Below are 18,023 nucleotides of genomic sequence, written 5' to 3'. Positions count from 1 at the left end.
ATAGCTTCTTGGAATCAGATATCTAGGTCGTGGAAGTGCAAGCTGAGTTCTTTAAAAAAAGTTTGAGGGCTGATATAAGATACCTTTTCATAAGTTGCCAGTAAATGCTCTAAGATAAAATTTATTGAGATGTCATGAGTCATTCATCCTGAATATATTCAGTCCCAGTCTTGAAATAAGATCAGAGGTTTGCTGTTGATAGATATGTATAATATTCCGCATGACATTGCTGAAGGTAAAATACAAGATACCGACTTTCAGGAACTTTAACTGTAGTAGATTACAACATATTTTCTAAATGAAAACACTTTAAATTATAGATGAGTTTGTGTATTCTGAATACATAATCTCACCATGCATTCTTACACAGTCAAAATGGTCATTGAAGTAAGTGGCTGACATTCTAGTATTTGGCCCCTATATTGGTTAACAAGAACATTCAATATCAATCCATGTCTGAATTGAAGAAGTTATCAATCTCTTTTCTTTAGGTATCTGATGTCCAAAGCAGCTGCAGATCACCAACTCCCTCTCTGTGTGACATCACTAGAAAACACTAGACTGGTGATGTCACACATACCACAGAACCCCGTTGCAGAATGGAGCAGGCCTATTTTAAGGGTTAGGTAAGTTTTCTCCTTCCACCACCACCCCTTTTAACAATATTGCGTGGTTTTATAAGATTTCTAATTTTCTTTATTTTATGTTCATGGGATATTAAGTAAAGATTAAAGAAAATCTTATAAAACTGCGTAATATTGTGGTTGTGTGTGTGTGTTTAAAAAACAAACCACAAACTCCCCTATAAGGGTTCAGTCCTTACCCCAGATATCCATATCCTGGCTCCAGTCTGCTTTGGGGTTCCATGATGAATATGCCAGAATAGCGTATGTTGGGGCATCACGGAGAGTGGAGTCAGCATTTCCTGGCTGCTCTGGATGTCAGAAACCTTATTCTAAAAGGTAAGTTTTCAGTTGAGAATGTGTTGAATGCCTCTCTATGTTTATATGGGAACATTCAGCACATTTCTAAAATGCAGTTTTATTGTGGTTTCATTTTTAAAATTTTCTTGTATCTTAACACAGCTGGAAGCCACATTTTATACTTGTTGTTTGCCTAGGATGTTTTCCTCTTTTGTTCTGTTGTTAATGCCTTACCTTGTGTGTCCCAGAAGAAAATAGTGTTTTGTTTGTCACTACCTGGAACAAGATAGTAACTAGAAGTCAGATCCAAGAAGTGGTACTGGGAATGTGAATTGCAGACTACATAAGAACATAAGTCATGGCTGTTGGGCGAGGTCCCCAGGGGCTGTAAAAAAGGTCACGTCACTCCCATTTATAAGAAAGGGAGCGAGGAAGACCCAGGGAATTACAGGCCAGTGAGCCTCACCTCTGTGCCTGGGAAGATCATGGAACAGATCCTCCTGGATGACATATTGGAGTACATGAGGGATGAGGGGGTGATCTGGGACAGCCAGCATGGCTTCACCAAGGGAAGGTCGTGCCTTACCGATCTGGTGACCTTCTGTGATGGAGTGACGGCATCAGTAGGTAAAGGGAAGGTGACCGATGTCATCTACCTGGACTTGTGCAAGACCTTTGACACAGTCCCCCACCACATCCTTATCTCTAAGTTGGAGAGAAGTGGATTTGAAGGGTGGACCATCCAGTGGATAAGAAACTGGTTGACAAAACGTAGACAAAGGGTGGTGGTCAATGGGTCTATGGCCAGGTGGAGTCTGGTGACAGGCAGGGTCCCCCAGGGGTCTGTCTTGGGACCGGTGCTCATTAACATCTTTATCAGTGAAATCGATGATGGAATTGAGTGCGGCCTCAGCAAGTTTGTGGATGACACCAAGCTGAGTGGTGTGGTTGACACAACAGAAGGAAAGGAAGCCATCCAGAGGGACCTTGACAGGCTGGAAAGATGGGCCCGGGGGAACCTAATGAGGTTCAACACTGCCAAGTGTAAGGTCTTGCACTTGGGCGAGAAGAATCCCAGACACAGATACAGACTGGGAGAAGAACTCCTGGAGAGTAGCCCTGATGAGAAGGAATTCTGGTTCATGAGAAACTTAACATGAGCCAGTAGTGTGCTCTTGCAGCTCGCAAGGCCAATGGTATCCTGGGCTACATTAGAAGAGGGGTGGTCAGCAGGGACAGGGACGTGATTGTCCCTCTCTACTCTGCCCTCGGGAGGCCCCATCTGGAGTACTGTGTCCAGGTCTGGGGGCCGCAATACAAGAAAGATGCAGAACTGTTGGAGAGGCTTCAGAGAAGGGCCACAAGGATGATTAGAGGGCTGAAGCACCTCTCCTACGAAGAGAGGCTGAGGGAGCTGGGCTTGTTCAGCCTGGAGGAGAGAAGGCTGCGGGGGACCTCATTGCAGCCTCCCTGTACCTGAAGGGAACATACAAACAGGAGGGGAATCAACTTCTAAAACAGGTAGACAATGGCAGGACAAGGGGGAATTGATTAAAAGTAAAGGAGGGAAGGTTTTGTTTAGATATTAGGGGGAAGTTTTTTTACAGAGAGCTTGGTGAGGTGCTGGAACAGGCTGCTCTGAGAGGTGGTGGATGCCCCATCTCTGGAAGTGTTCAAGGCCAGGTTGGATGGGGCCCTGGGCAACCTTGTGTAGATCGAGGCCTAGAGGTTGGTGTCCCAGCCTGTGGCAGGGCGGTTGGAGCTCTATGATCCTTGGGGTCCCTTCCAACCCAGACCATTCTATGATAACTTAGAACACAACCAAGTTAGGCACTGGATGTTTCTATTTAAATAATCAGCTAGGAATGCAGACTCTTGTCAAATTTAGAATTAGCTCTGAATTGAAGGGAATCTGTTTCTTCATACTTCTATTCAGACTAAGTACTTGAGCAATAGAATGTTTTTACCTCTGAAGTACTGTCTTGTGGTGGTGCAGTTAGATAATTTTAGTTACTGTGTACTAATAAATTCCTGCTTGTTTTCATTAACATCGCAGGGCAATGCATCAGGGTCTCCCATTTCTACAGACCTCTTGTTGATGAGAGCCCATTGTTGAACTAAGGGGCTGCACTCTTACTAACCTTGCTGTTCCACTAAACCACTCCATTCCATTTATTTGTTAATCTTGTAACACATCAGGTCATAATCAAGATGCTTTTGTCTTTCATGATAAGGAACCCTGCAGTCAGTGGTTGAAAGGGACATTTGAACATCCCCCCACCCTGAAGAAGGACTCTTGTCAGTTCTGCATTAGGTAATATATGACCTGACTAGCCAAATTCTGAAAATAAGAAAAAACGGAGATTCAACAGCTTCTCTGTGCAACCTGTTCTAATGCTGTATGTTTTGGATTAAAATTTACCTTCTAAGGCCTGGCCTGAACCTCCTAAAACTACAGTCTGTACCAGTTCTCCTACATTATAACATTTGGTATTACTGAGAGAACTACACTGATATTTTGAAAGGATAATTTATTACACATAGAAATTAGTAGGCAGCTCTGTAATGTTGAAGTAAGGAGTTAAGTCGTAGCTTTATCAATTTAGTGATTTGGGTTTTTTTTTTTCCCCCCTTGGAAAGAAACATAAGAATGTGTTAGGGAATTAAATTGCATAGGTATGGTAATGCTACATTTTGTACTGATGTGTCTTAAGGTTATGGACTTTTCTAATATCACTTCTTACTGTTTTAATATTTAAGGACTAACAGGTCATTTCTGTAACATCTGGGCTTTGCAGAAGTCTTACATGTTTGCACAGAAAAGCAACTGAACCACAGTAATTTAAAAGATAAGGATTTATATTTTTTAAATGTCTTTTTTGGCCCATATTTGTTTTGTGTACTTACTGTTAATGAGGAAAGAGAACTGTTCTCATGACTTAAATTTGTGTTTCCACTAACAGGTTTAATGTCAAGTCCTAAAAACCGGTAAAAAAAAGAAGAGTAGTTGGGGTATAGGGAAATCTTTACTTTACCTTTTTTAATTATGTTGCTGTAATATTTGCATTAACATTGCTTTGACGTACGTGTGGCATTTACAAGGTATTATATCCAGAAGATACTATTTTGTTAAAACTAGCTCTAGAATTTGGAAGGGGCAGGGAATTCTTTTTTTGTTCATTTTTGTAAGCAAGGAGAAAACTGATTCATATTTCTTAAAGGTGTTAATGAGGGCAGTAAGGTCTTAAGTCTGCTCTTGACTAAGCCTTACACTTGTGTCTGGCTATTCAATATATGATATAGTTAATCACTTCAAAGTTTACTCAGCAGTCAGATAATACTTACCTGGCTGATAATTACTCTTCTGCTTTAAGATCTTAGCCTTTTTATAAATATGTCTCAAAAATTAATAATATCTTCTATTATTTTACTCTAGTAATTTTTAATATCTTTTTAATACCATGTTTTCACATTTCCCATTCTTTGCTCTATCAAATGCATCTATATCCTGATAGAAGTGGGGTTATTTTTTTTACTATTGCTGTTTTGGTGTAATCCAGTAATACTACATATACAAATTCATTCTTTTAAGACTCTGTGAAATGTTTTTTGTATCTTAAAAGAAACCTAAATGTTTGCATGTTTCATAAGTTAGCAGTTCTGCTGACTGCTAACATTAGGGGTGACACCAGCTGCTTTGGTAGGGTACAGTATACAAAAAGTCTGTTTTCTGTTGCAGTGTTCAGTGCCAGGTTGAATGCTGAAGTACATAAATAAATTTGCATGCACAAATATGGCCACAATGAATGAAATTAGAGTACAGTTTGCTGGCTTGTCTGTGTGCTCCAGACTAACCATTGTGTGGTAATGTGGCATCATTTCCTACTTAAGATCTCTGCTTTTGTAATTTCAATTAAAGAATGAAGGAGTACCTACTCATTTTATTATGTAACGTGTAAATTATTCTCTATGAAAAATAGACTCCTGGTCTTCAGGCAAGCATTCAGCCTGACTGATCTTGTACTTGTGGAGCTGCTGAAATGTGTAGAAATATATTATTCTGTAGTCCATAGAAAAATCATCTTTATTGTAGACTGCTGAAAGACGTCTGTGTCAAGCTCTACCCAGTTTTTTCCTGCCCTAGAATTCTTGGTGTGCTGGACCACAGAAAGCTGTGAAGAATATGAACTCTATCAAAAGCTAAATACGTATATGAAATAAATAAGTTCTCAAGTCTTGCCTCTTCTTCTTGCAGAACCATAGTCTCTTACATCCTGCCAAATCATTTTTTGCATAAAATGCACAGAATAAGTAGAATGGCAGAAGTACTAGAATATACCACATCTCCCTTTGTAGCTCTTATGTATATATATGTATTTGTTCAGTCTTCTATGTAATAAGATAGAGAATAAAGTTTTGGGAATAAATTCCTTTGTGTGGTATCTAAGAGTGGTAAGTTCTGCAACAGTATGGCCACCATGGTATATAAACATTATTGTAATATCCCAGTGTATTTTCGTCTCACTCAGCCTTTCTAGATTTATTAAAATTTGAATTCTTCATGTAATCATAAGATTACATCTATCACTTTGGAAAAGAAAACCATTTTTAATTACACCTTTTACTTGAAAGCTTAAAGCTTTTTTGTTGGAAAACTAGTCTCTGCTGCATACTTGCAATCTGTTACTTCAGAAATTACAATTTTGCTTTAAAAAAACCTTAAGAACTTAAACGACTAACATGTAATGTAAAAACTCTGTGGGTTTTGTCTCTCCAAACTGTAGTAAATTGTTTTTGCAATTAATAATATAAATTATATCACTTGTGTTAAATGAGATTACAGTAAGATATTCTGTAGAAAGTTTTTCTCTCAACTATTAAAAGTGAACATACACGGTTGGATTCCCTGACCTGACTGGATTGCTACCTATGTTAGATACTCATTTAAGTAATTTTAAACCATGGTATGTTCATAGGATTCTGCCTCAGTTTTAAGTTTGACCTGTAAAAAGTGAATATTCTTGTGGTATTGCTTTTGTGACTCTGACATCTCTCCTTAGTATATTTAAAAAAAAAAGTATTCATGTCTTCCCTAAGTTAAGGGTAGATGTTACTCTGTAACTTACTAATGTTTTCTTCCAGGTATTTACCCCATATGCTTTAGTAGCATACCAGGATTATTGTAGTGGTAATACAAGATAACAAGATTCAGGTCTAATACAGTGATAAATAAATGTATTTATGTTTGCAGGGAAGATGGTACCACCGGAAGCAAGCAGTAAAGGAACTGCATGGTACCTTGATACGACTGCTTAACGAACTATTACCATGGGAACCAAAGCTAATGAAAGCATTTCAAAGAAACAGGTAATTAGCTGCTCTTTTTTTAACAATAGTGCCTGGGCTGGAAAACAGAACAAAACTCACCTTTTAGAAACTAACTAGTAAGTTGGCTTCTCAAATAAATTAAATGAAAATACTTTGAGGAGAGGAATGAGGCACTGGCAATGCTTTAGTTGGAAGACTTACTTTATGTTCCAGATTTACTGTCTCTAAATAAAGTTGAATTTAATATCCTAGTATTTTTTCTTCTGAAATGCTCTAGAATCCTTAAGCATGCCTAATCAATAGTTATATCACAGTCCAGCTAGGATTTCTGTTACTGTTCATTTGGTTAAGAGGTGCTGAGAACCTGTATCTGGAAAACCTGACTAGGGCTGCTTACAATATTTTGTCAGACTACTTGCTGTATAAAGCTACCTAAATTGGTTGTCAGTGAATTCTCCACAAAGCAATTTTTAAGAGTTTTAAGGTCTTTGTAACCCTGTCAATGGGAAATGCATCTGTAATGAGGTGCACAGGAGAAATACCAGTGAAGCGATGACTGATGTAAATCTATGAAGGGCAAGTGCTAGTAGCAGTGAAGATGCTACTCAGATTATAAATCCTAGAGAGAGCCTGGATATTGACTTGCTGTCGTCACTGTATCCTGAAGCATGGTGCCGTTGTTGTCTTGGCCATACAGCTGCTGCTGTAATCGTAACTTTGCCTTGTAGACATTTTTAAAGTAAGTAATGATTAGCAGCTTGAACTCGGTGTCAAAGGATAGGTAAAGTTAGGCAGCTACTTAAACACTGAGTGTCAAAAACATGACTGTTTTACACAGTTATGTAGTGCTGAACTAATTCTGGAAAGTGTAAAAGATTATGTGACAGAAAACCCATAATACCACAGCAGTAAAGACCTTAAACAGAACTACTAAGAGTTGGTTCTTTAGTAGCTCATTTTATTAGTATCATGCATGAATTAAAATCCTTATTTGGAAATCTAGATTGCTGTTGAACATCTTGATTTATATAATGGACCAATTTATTCTTTTTTCTATTCCTTTCTATTGAAGTTTATATTACTTTTCCTTAGTTGTTACTTTTTTTCCTCTCTGTAGTGATTCAGACTCCTTTTGGAAATGTGGCAGATAGTAGTACTGTTAGAAAGGATTTCCACTTCTGGTATATGGGGTTTCCAGTTTTACCTTTATGTAAATTCTGCTATGGAATGCTCTGGAATGATTTTGTACCCGGTATTTAGTTACTGTTTGTTAAATGTGGTTATAGAATACATAAGAAGAACTGCTGTGTAAAGTGTGCCGAAGTACTGTATATGAGGTGTGAGTCGTATGAATAAATTTTAGTCTGGAACTGGGTGGCTCACGTCTTGCATGTACATGTGCTGGTAGCTGGAGAAGCAGAAATTACCCTCCACTTTAACTTAACACTATTTCTCAGTATGTATGTTTCAGGCTATAACCAGTTTATTCAGCAATGCTATCCTAGGTATTTTTGTGTCATAAGTGTTTAGACAGACACATAGGGAACAGCTCCAGATGAAAAAGAATCTTCGCAAATTAAGGGAGGAAAGAGAGATGGGGAGAGATGCTGAATCAATGTCTTGATCTGATCCATTACACAGCTGCTAGGCAGCAGTGTAGCACCAATGACAGTGGTGAAGAAAGGTATGTGAAAGGGAAAAAGTAGTTGAGTAAAGACTGCTTATGCTGGTGTAAACAGCAGCACCACCACAAGGCTAGATGCAGATGCAGTGTCTATAGGTTGTCTCAGCCAGCTACTAACATTTACTAATTAATGTTGGCCTTCTAGGCTGTCAGTTGCTGGGCAGAGCTCCCTCCTTCTGTGCAAAACTTCAGTATGGAATAAGAGTCTGGAGTTTTCCTTCCCTCTTTTATTGTCTTTAATTAGTAGGAGCACCCTGATCAATTTTTGGAGGTTTTTTTTTTTCCTTCTGAAAGGTCCTCTGGTCTTCTCAAGATTATGAGAGTGTAATGTTGAATAGTATTCAAGTAACAGCACAGTTTAAAAGGTTCTTTGATTCTTTGAAAGGTTACTTGTGCTCTCTGACACATTTGTTCACTGACCCTACAGCAGAAGTTCCTCAAAAGAAAAGAGGGAAATTCCAACCCTGAAGCCTTAGTACAGTGGTGGTTCCCTAGGGTCTTTCCATGGTTCTTCCACACCTAGATTTCAAGGGGAAAATCCTAGTGACAGAGTTGAAGTGTCATTCATGCTACATCTTCATACAGACTTTGAGGTTGTCTTCTCACAGTGAGAGTGTCAAAGCTGCAAGTAAACTATTAGGTCTTACTGACCCTGACCAGCCTCACCTGGGTCCTGAGGCATATCACCTACTCATAGGCCCAGGTTCCCTACTTCAGGTCATTCTGCAGCCTTCAGTCTCTGCCATGGGAATGCCGGTTTTCAGCTAAACTACAGCAGTTACTCTGCTTGGTCATGGGTCCTGGACCCATGATCTGGACTGACCCTCAGACTGACCTTGGACCTGCATTATCACTGTGGACCTGCTCAGAAGTCACTCAACTAGGTCCTGACCTTAGCAGGCATCACAAGACCTGATATGAACCTGTGAATTGACTTCCCAGCCCAACCTTAGACCTGCCTCAGCACCAGGAACTTGCCTGTTGATTGGGCTCTTGCAAAGTTACCACCGAATGGCCTTACTCTGCTCCCTTATTCAGAGGTGGTGGGATGGTATCCTTGCTGTTGAGGTTCATGCCCTGCCAGCTGTAACATCATCCTTGGCTCCTCCCTTTCCATCTGTTAGGGAGCAGCTGACCATTTCTGTACTCAATGCAAACAGCTGTTACTTTAATGCATAAGAATGGGGTAAATTAAGTTGCTATTCTTGCTGTCATAAGGGTTAGATCCAGACTAGGGTCTAGAACCAGTACTTACTAATTTTCTAAATAACCCTCCTTGATACAGTGTTGGTTCCCACCTGGGGAATTATGTAGATTGCTGTATTTGTACACTAAGATAGCCCCTAGGTCTTATCTAAACAGTGGTTTAGAGAAAGGGAAAATGGACCTACATAGGCAAGTAGGTGTATCCGGATAAGCAGATGTGTTTCTGAATTGTGTTCAGATGAGTGAAGCTGCTACATATTTCCACCATATGCACATTCTTTAGTGGAATATGAACCTATGGAAACAACAGTGGCAGCTGTTCCAGTGGCCCAGATATAAGAAAGTTCTCTTAAAAGGAGAAAGTTACCATACAGTCTCAAAGCTGGGCCAGAAGCGTGAGACATTTAGGGACAAGCAGAATTACTTCTCTAGTTATGGTTGCCTTCAGGGGAAAGAGTAGAGTTGCTACATTTAATGTTCAAGTCAATACAGGTTACATTTGTTTCAATGCATGATGACGGAAGAAACAGAAGATAAGTTCAGTAAAACAGTGATGGTCATATTTGACTCAGTCTTTTTTACCTACTATTAGAGGACTTAATGACATAGAATTCAGTCTTGGTGAAGGACGGGATTGTCACTTCACGATTTCTAGCTTTCAGAGGCTTGTAGAGAGACATACCCTGAACTTTTTTAAAGGGCACAGGCACCAACAACTTCAATTGCAGTAAAGACAAATTAAAAAATGTTACTAAAACTGTGGTTCTTTACTAAAGTTAATTTTCTTATTTTCAAGGTCTAGGTTGAAGAAGGATTATGATGACTTTAAAAGACATCCAGACCATGATAAATTTACCAGAGAATTGTGGAGCAATGATGAAAGTGAAGTTGATTCTGGCAAAGATTCTTTTGCAGTATGCAGTAAATCTTCAGAGTCTTCAGAACATGTGGAAGTTCCCAAAGAAGATCCCCCAGACAATGGTAAGCATTTACTGGAATCTGATAGCTTGAACTTGCTTCAGGAGCTGAATCATGTTGATTCAGGAGCTTAATTTTTCCATGTGAGCTTGTGTCCTACTTTTTACCTTTACTACTACTGTGATAATAGCTTGTGATGTATGCCTGACAGGTGTGGACTAGAAGGGGGCAGAGTTGACCAAGATTTTTGCCACTTCTGTGCTTGACTACTTATGTAATAACATAGCAGACCAGCTCAGAATTTACACTTACGGTGGGCTGGCTTTGGCTGGCTGCCAGATGCCCACAAAGCTGTTCTGTCACTCTCCTTCCTTAATAGAACAGGAAGAGAAGGTAAGATGGGAAAGATCATTAGTCAAGCTACAGACAGGGAGATCACTCAACAGTTACTGTCACAGGCAAAACAGATTAATTTTGGGAAAATGAATTTGATTTATTGCCAATTAAAATTAGAATATGATGGTAAGAAAAGAAGACACAAACTGAAACATCTTCTGCATCTCCATTGCCTCCACTCATCTCCACATTCTTCTACCTCCTCCCCTCTCCAGTGGCACAGGGAATGTGGGGATTGGGGGTTGAGGTCAGTTCCAGAAAATTTTGCTTTTCTTTCCTCAGTTTTTGCCCTGCTCCAGTCTGGCTCCCTCCCATGGGATGCAGTCCTTCACAAACTGCTCCAGCATGGGTTCTCTCCACAGGCTAGAGTCCTTCAAGATAGGACTGCTCCAGTGTGGATCCCCCATAAGCCACAGTTCCAGTCAGAAGCCTGCTCCAGCATGGGCTCTCCATGGGCTGCAGCTTTCTTCTGGGCATATTCATGTGCTGTGGAATGAGGTTTTTGAAGGGGTCCAGCATGGTCTTCTATGGGAGGGAGTCAACCTGCTTCTTCACCATGGTCTTTATGGATTGCAGGGGAATCCATTTCTGAGCCTTTAGCACCTCTCTTCCTGCTTTCACTGACGTTTGGTGCCTACAGGGTTGTTTTCATCTACATTTTTTCTTCACTCTTCTCTGTCATGCTCTTCTGCACAGCATTTTCCATGAAGCATCACCACCTTGGCCAACAGGCTCAGCCATGTTCTGCAGTGGATTTGTTTTGGAACCAGCTGTGTCTGGTACCTGGCCTCTCCTCACAGACTGTGCCTGCAGCCCAGCAGTGCCAGAACCTTGCTAAAACCTCAATGCACAGCCCCTCTGTCCACTCAGCACCCCTGCCTGCATCACAGAATTGCAGAGCCACAATTGTAGGGGTTGGAAGGGACTTCCTGGGCCCTCCTACCTACTTCATGTGTCTCCTGCATGCTGACTTGTCCAGCTCAATGCTCGGTATGCAGCCTGTGGCTCTCACACCCTTGTTGCACAGGCACCGCACAGTCACAAGTCTGCACGAATTGCCAGCCCAGACCCTAGGCCCCACTGCTTACTGACTAGTCCAGCTTGAAGTTTGCCATTGAATGAACACACATTGCCCACATCCAGGCTGGATTTGGGGTGGGACACTCCTCAGCTGGCACCAGGCACACCAGTTGTGACCTCCTGATCTGTTGTTGCAGCTCCCCCTTCTTCTGCACATCCCTTCATGGGTTTATAGCTCTACTGGTTCACTCATGTTCATGTTTACTGTCCCTGTATTTTCTTGTTTATGGCTTCCTCCTTTCCTTATTACCCCATTTATGCATTGAAAAAGGTCCTGATCTCTTGAGGTCCCTTCCAACCCCTACAATTCTATGATTCTATGATTCCTTGGCCAGATGCCTTTAAAGGAGCAGGCCTTGCAAACTAGCTTGTTGCATTTAGCTAGACATTGTAAAATTGTTATACAGAGGTATCACTTGCAAATATGTAAAACACATTTTCTGTTTCAATATCCTTGCAGATGAAATGAAATTATTAGAGATGAATTTACCTGCAGGAAAAAACAGAATTCTGAAAAAGGAATCAATTTCTAAAGAAATACAGAAGACACTGCCCAAATGTGTTAAACGACAGTCCAAGCAAAATATTTGTCTGGATCAAAGCACTAATGAGCTTTCACCAAGGAAGAAGGCTAAACTGAGCACTAACGAGACTGTTGTGCCTGGTTCAGAAAATAGCCTGCAACCAGACAGTCTTGTCACAGAGGTGAAACACGTGGAAGGGTCAACTCTAGATTCGTTTTCCGTGACAGATCCTGCAACATCAGTTTCAAACTTTTTGAAAGGGACCAAACCCATCCAGGCCTTGCTTGCCAAGAATACTGGGAACAAAGTGACCTTAACAAATCAACTGTCACCTCCCCAAGGCATAAATGTATCTGCTTCTGAAAAGCCAGTCTTACCACCTTTGGAATCACCACTGATAAAACCAGCATTGCCCTGCCAGACCAGTTCAAAGACTCCTTTGCAAATGGTATACAAAATGCCAAATGGACACTGTGTACCAATAGACCTTCACAACAGTCCTGTGAAAATGCAAATGCAACCTGTGATTGACCCTAAAACTGGAGAAAAAGTCATGCAACAAGTTATTATTTTACCTAAGAATCTTCTTATTCAGCAGAAAGAAGGAAAAATTGTTTCCAAGGACATTCAGTCACTACAACAAAAATCATCTGAGCTGCACTGTCCAACTCTACCAGAAATATCAAATGTCAGTGTTTCTTTAACACCTGTTCTGGTAACAGGTCCTGCAAATACTACCACTCAGTCACCTAGTACAACTTTTAACAAGAATATTACCCACATGAACACTAAACAGCCATTGCCTGCTGCAACTTCAGCAGGTAACGTATCATCAACAGTTAAGGTGAGCCAAACAGAAACTGACAAAATCAAGACTACAGTTTCAACTACCACATTCCCTGTGTCTTTGACTTCACCTGCTCTTTCCACAACTAACCAGTCTGTGATATCATCAACAGCATTAAGTGGCTCTACAAACACTACTTCTGCTTCTCATACTACTGCATCACAGCAGACAACTGACTCCTTTGAAGCTAGGCAGGAGCTGAAGACAGTGTGTATAAGAGAATCACAATCTATTCTGGTCACAACACGTGGTGGAAACACAGGAATTGTGAAAGTGCGAACAAACCCAGACCACGTTTCGCCCAGTAGTTTATCTTCTGGTTCAGTTTTCACTTACGCGCCTCAGCTTCAGGCATTTCTTGTGCCAAAAACCACAGCATTCACATGCTCTACTCTTCCATCTGTAGCAACAGCCACGTCTGGTCTCCCTCATACTGGACAACCATCTCTTTCTCGATTTGCCCCCTCAACAGCTTCTTCTGTTAACATTCCAGCTTTTCCATCTGATCTTACCCAGACAATAGAGAAAAATATCAAATTCACATTACAGCAGCCTGCTGTTGGGGCCACTTTGGGTAAAGTAATGGAGAACTCCTGCTGTGTGTCCTCTGCTTCTTTATCTTCCATTTCATTGACTAGCAATGCAATATCAGCAACTCCAAGCAGTCCTGTTAGTGTGAGTAGCATTGGGCAAATTAACACTATCGTAACTCCAAATTCTTCTATGCAGCAACAAGGTGATACTAAAACTAAAACAAATTCTGTTATACAATCTGAGCCTAATTCAGCAGTGAATGGAGATTTAATTAGTGGTACTCCAGTCCAAAAACTTACATTAGTCACAAATCCACCTATTTTGTCACCCTGTGGAGCATCAGGAGTCAGCATTATACCCTCTCCAGCATCCACTGCTGTTAATGCCCAGAAGTTGGTTTTCATTAACACACAAATTGCCAATGGCCCATCAACCACCAACCTTCCATCTTCCCTAAGCAAGACCTTTGTTAGTGCCAAAGAGCCACCGCAGCTGGTTCTGATCCCATCTACAGTAGGAGCACCAATAAGAATAAATTCATCACCAACTATTGCTCAAGTGAAAGAGGTGAAAATTGGACTAAATATAGGTCAAACCATTGTAAATACCAAAGGCAAAGCACAGCGGCCTCTGCCAGTTAATATATTGCACTCTGCCATTTCTAAGGGAGAAGACAAAAAAACCGTGGGCTTGGCACTATCTTTGACAAGCAGTGGTACTTTAGTTCCTGTTCAGAGCTTTGTGAGTCAGAGTGCTGTGTCAGTCAGTGAGTCCATATGTGTGGCAGCAAAAGCTGAGAATGCCTGTACAGCAACAACAGCAAACACATGTATAGAATCTGCTTCAGTAACGTCAAGTGGCACCACTTCTGGGACACGTCCCACTGTCTTGATTGGTGGAAATGATCTCTCAAGAATAAGGCCAATTCTGGGTAATCGACTGTGCACATCAAATATTGGAAATACTGTGGGTATGTCAACTGTGAAAACAGGACATCTTGCATCATCTGTGCTGATTTCAACAGCACAGCCAACACTGTCACCCCAAAACTTAGTGTCTGCTTTGCAGTTTCCAGTTATTAGCTTGCCTGGATCAGGAGCCACCCCCCACAAAGTGTTGCATACACTTCCTCAGTTGGCAGCAGTTCCAGCTCCTCCAGTACCAAAAAGCCAACTGCCCACACTGCTTCAATTTCAACCATCAGGAGTTCCAGCTGCTATCCCTAGTAACACAGGTATTCACAAACCTCAGAGCGTGTTGCCCTCTACATCACCAAACACAGGTAAAGTCAATAGTTTTCCCAGTTTTTCTCCCCTACAGTGCCAGCAGGTGCCTCCCCATACAGAGAAACAGTGTCATGCTTACACCTCTGCTTCTACCCTTCGGACAGGTGGAGCGTCATCTGTAACAAGCAAGGCAGGAGGTCAGTTGAATGAACCTTGCATTCAACAGAAAATAGTCATTAACACCTCTATGCCTTTAGCACCTGGAACTCAGATAATGATCAATGGTACTTGTTTTGTTGTTCCCCCACAAGGCCTTGGAGCTGGCAGCCATGTTCTTCTTCTGTCTTCTAATACAAAACAGACTACTCCTTTAACTATTAACCTTGGTCAAGAGGCTCAAGGTGTAGCAATTGTAAATCCAATAACCTCGAAAATCGTGCTAGCACCAAGTAATTCATTAAGTTGGCAAATACCAAAACATCCTTTGAAAAGCTCTACAAAAATTGTGAACTCTTTTGGGTCTGCAGATGCGTTACCCATCGTACACGCAACTCCCCAGGTACTTAGCACTTCAGCTAGCTCTTGTACTCCAGTGTCTGCAGAGAGGCTGTCTGTGTCTTCAGTGATCAAATCTCCCGTTAACGTTACAGCTACTACATCATCTGTGGTTTCTTCCACTCATCCTCCGAACTCTCATTCAGCAAGCAATACTTCAGTGTTTCACTTAGACACTTCTATCAAAAAACTGTTGGTCAGTCCAGAAGGAGCCATTTTGAATGCTATAAATACTCCAGCATCAAAAGCTTCTTCCCTGTCCTCATCACTGCCTCCTGCTGCGTCCACAAGCAGAAATCCTACTGCTGTCTTCCCTGCATCTCAGTCATCTTGCCTTGATAAACCTGACAAAGCTGCATCCTGAATTTACCACAAACGAGCCACTTTGAAATTTTTTGGGCATTCTTCTGACTTTGGAAGCCGTAACTGTTGAATAATTTCTTACATTGTTTGAAATAGTTAATTTTACTCAGAATTACTTAATATTACATTTATTTCCTGTTTAGCTTTGAGTCTTAGGAGGAAGAAAAAAATACATAGTTTGTCAGAATTTTTCAGAGAGTTCTTTACTAAAAAGGTCAAAAATGACCAATGAGTTCATTAAACATTTTAGTTTGGAGAAATCTAGCCTTTTGCACATGTCCCATCTTACAGTATGGACTGTTTGCCAGTGTGTTTATGACTTCTTTTTATTTGTCAAATTTATTTTTTATTTGTTTCTGTAAAAAAATTATTTATGCATTGTAAAAATGCAATCTATGGTATAGAATTGTACATATTCATTAATTCCTAACAATCTGTACTAAACTATGTGTACAAAGAACTATGTTGTCTTATTTATGTTTTGTTTACATAATGTATAGTTTTTTAAGTATTTTAGTAACTTTGGACCAGTGTACTGTTTAGCAACAATGCAGAAGAATCTGCATATAATAAATCAAGTTGCTGTACTGCTTTGTGTTGGCAGTAGTTTAAAAATGTTTGTATCTGTTGCATCATACATCTTCCTACTTAATGCAAACGCACCTCAGCTTTTAGCATGTACTGGAAAGATTTTAGTTACTCTCTTCTGCTGCTCTTTGCCGTTTATGTTTCACATGGTTTGACAGGAGTTGGAAGGGAGGCTATCTTGGTGATCCTCCTGATGCAGGGCAGGATAAACTATATGTTATCCAGTCTTAATAAATGTTTCGTTATATTGCCTAAACTGATGTGGCAAGGCTAGAAATGGTTTTCCAGCTACCGTTCTGAGTCGCACTGGTTCAGGACTAGCATGCTTTGCCATAAAGCTTGTAGGTCTGTTGAACAGTTCATTATTTTCTTTTTAAAGCCTTGTATGCAGTTCCACGTGTGTGGTGACTGTAACAGGGTCACTCTTAAGTTTTCTGTCTAGCTGTAATGAGCTACCCTGTTTTTTCATGGGTCATGCTTTCTGGATCTGGATTTTTTTTTCTTTACCTTTTAATTGATCTGTCTGTAAGGACAGTCCTAAAGCATCACAGTATTAAAGGAAACTTTATTAGGGCTTTGAATGGGAATAATTCCCGTATTACATAAACCTTCCCTTTTTATGTAGTGTATTCAATATTTGTTGGCTTTTGATCTGATAAAAACCTGGGGTTATTTTCTGCAGATCAGCTGAATTCACAGGTGCCTGCTGTAGTGTTCATGGAAATGAAGTTTTTTGCTATCTTCTAAGAAAGAGCATATAAAGAAAAGGTGCTCATCTAGCAGCTCTTATTTTATGGAACATGGTGATTTTAGAAGTGTTTAAAAATCTGAAGTGCAAGTCTGTTAGTTGCTTGTAAGATGTAGTCTTAGGCTGAACATCTTTGTATTTGTGGAACTTTTTGTTTGTTTTTTGGTGTTCTTTTAGAAACTAGAATCGAAGATTTCAGAACTCATATATGTTAATTGCCTTTTTAATAGCTATGACTTCAAAGGGGATAAATGTTTATATATCTGTATTTAGCAGCATCCTATAATGGATCTTCATCAAGACAAAGCTTAAGCTTTTGCTCCTCATGATGCTGAGTTTTCTTCTTCCCTTCCCCACTTCCTATACACAGTTTGGCAGTTTGGATTTTGGGTGGAAAATAAAACCACAGCTTACTGTCACAGTGTTGTCTGCCCTTCATATTCTTCTTAGGAGTAATCTGGTAACTAGTTAACCAGAGTTCTGGGAAAGTTGGGGGAAGAAGGTCTTGTGCCTTCCATAGGAACCTTACCTTTCTGCACTAAAAAATTTTAACTGGGACATCTTTCTGGATCAGCAATCTCCATCTTGTCTCAGGGCTGGGAAAGATGGAAGCTGTAACTTTGGGGATGAGAGGTTTGTTTTTATTTTAGAAAAAGCTACGTGGTATGCTTTTGCTGTGTCTCATTGTTCTGTGAGTGAATTTTAAGACACCTAGTAGTAAGTGGTGTTTGTCTGCCAGAGTTTTTAAATCCAACTGCATTTTGCAGTTGAATGCTGCAAGTAACTTTTCCAATGGGGAAAATGGCAGAGAATGGCAGTTTATTCATGAACATTTTACATACTCAAGCTATATATACCAGCAAGATAATTTATTTCTTATTTCACTGGTGGAACCTGGGGACTGATTTTATCATTTTTTTTTTTTCTCTTACAATGGTTAGTTTCCGTTTTTAATTTTTATTTATGTTTGCTGTAGAGTGGATATCTACATTGTTTGGAAAGCTTAAGACTAAGTTCTGCTATTGCTAGTGTCCTGGATGTAGAAAAAAATTCTTGCATGATTATTTTTCTGTGTTGCTAATGCAGTAGAAAAAGTTATGGTA

The 18,023-nt window shown here is 40.2% G+C and overlaps 1 protein-coding gene across 1 annotated transcript in view; it reads left to right on the top strand.

The window, feature by feature from the left end:
- The window catches only part of BRD10 (bromodomain containing 10), a gene marked incomplete at its 5' end in the record, with an annotated part of 54,259 nt that extends 38,213 nt beyond the window's left edge, over positions 1–16,046 (top strand). Inside the window, 3 exons of the mRNA XM_084277880.1 lie at positions 6,175–6,290; positions 9,938–10,122; positions 11,996–16,046. Coding sequence (XP_084134006.1) covers positions 6,175–6,290; positions 9,938–10,122; positions 11,996–15,585 — 3,891 coding nt within the window. The 3' untranslated portion in view covers positions 15,586–16,046. The remainder of the gene's footprint in view (positions 1–6,174; positions 6,291–9,937; positions 10,123–11,995) is intronic.
- Positions 16,047–18,023: the final 1,977 nt, after the last annotated feature.

Source organism: Gallinula chloropus, assembly GCF_964237585.1.
Source record: "Gallinula chloropus genome assembly, chromosome: Z".
Lineage (NCBI taxonomy): Eukaryota > Metazoa > Chordata > Aves > Gruiformes > Rallidae > Gallinula > Gallinula chloropus.
Note: the sequence above shows the minus strand (reverse complement) of the source record. Positions and strands in the feature narration are given on the sequence as shown.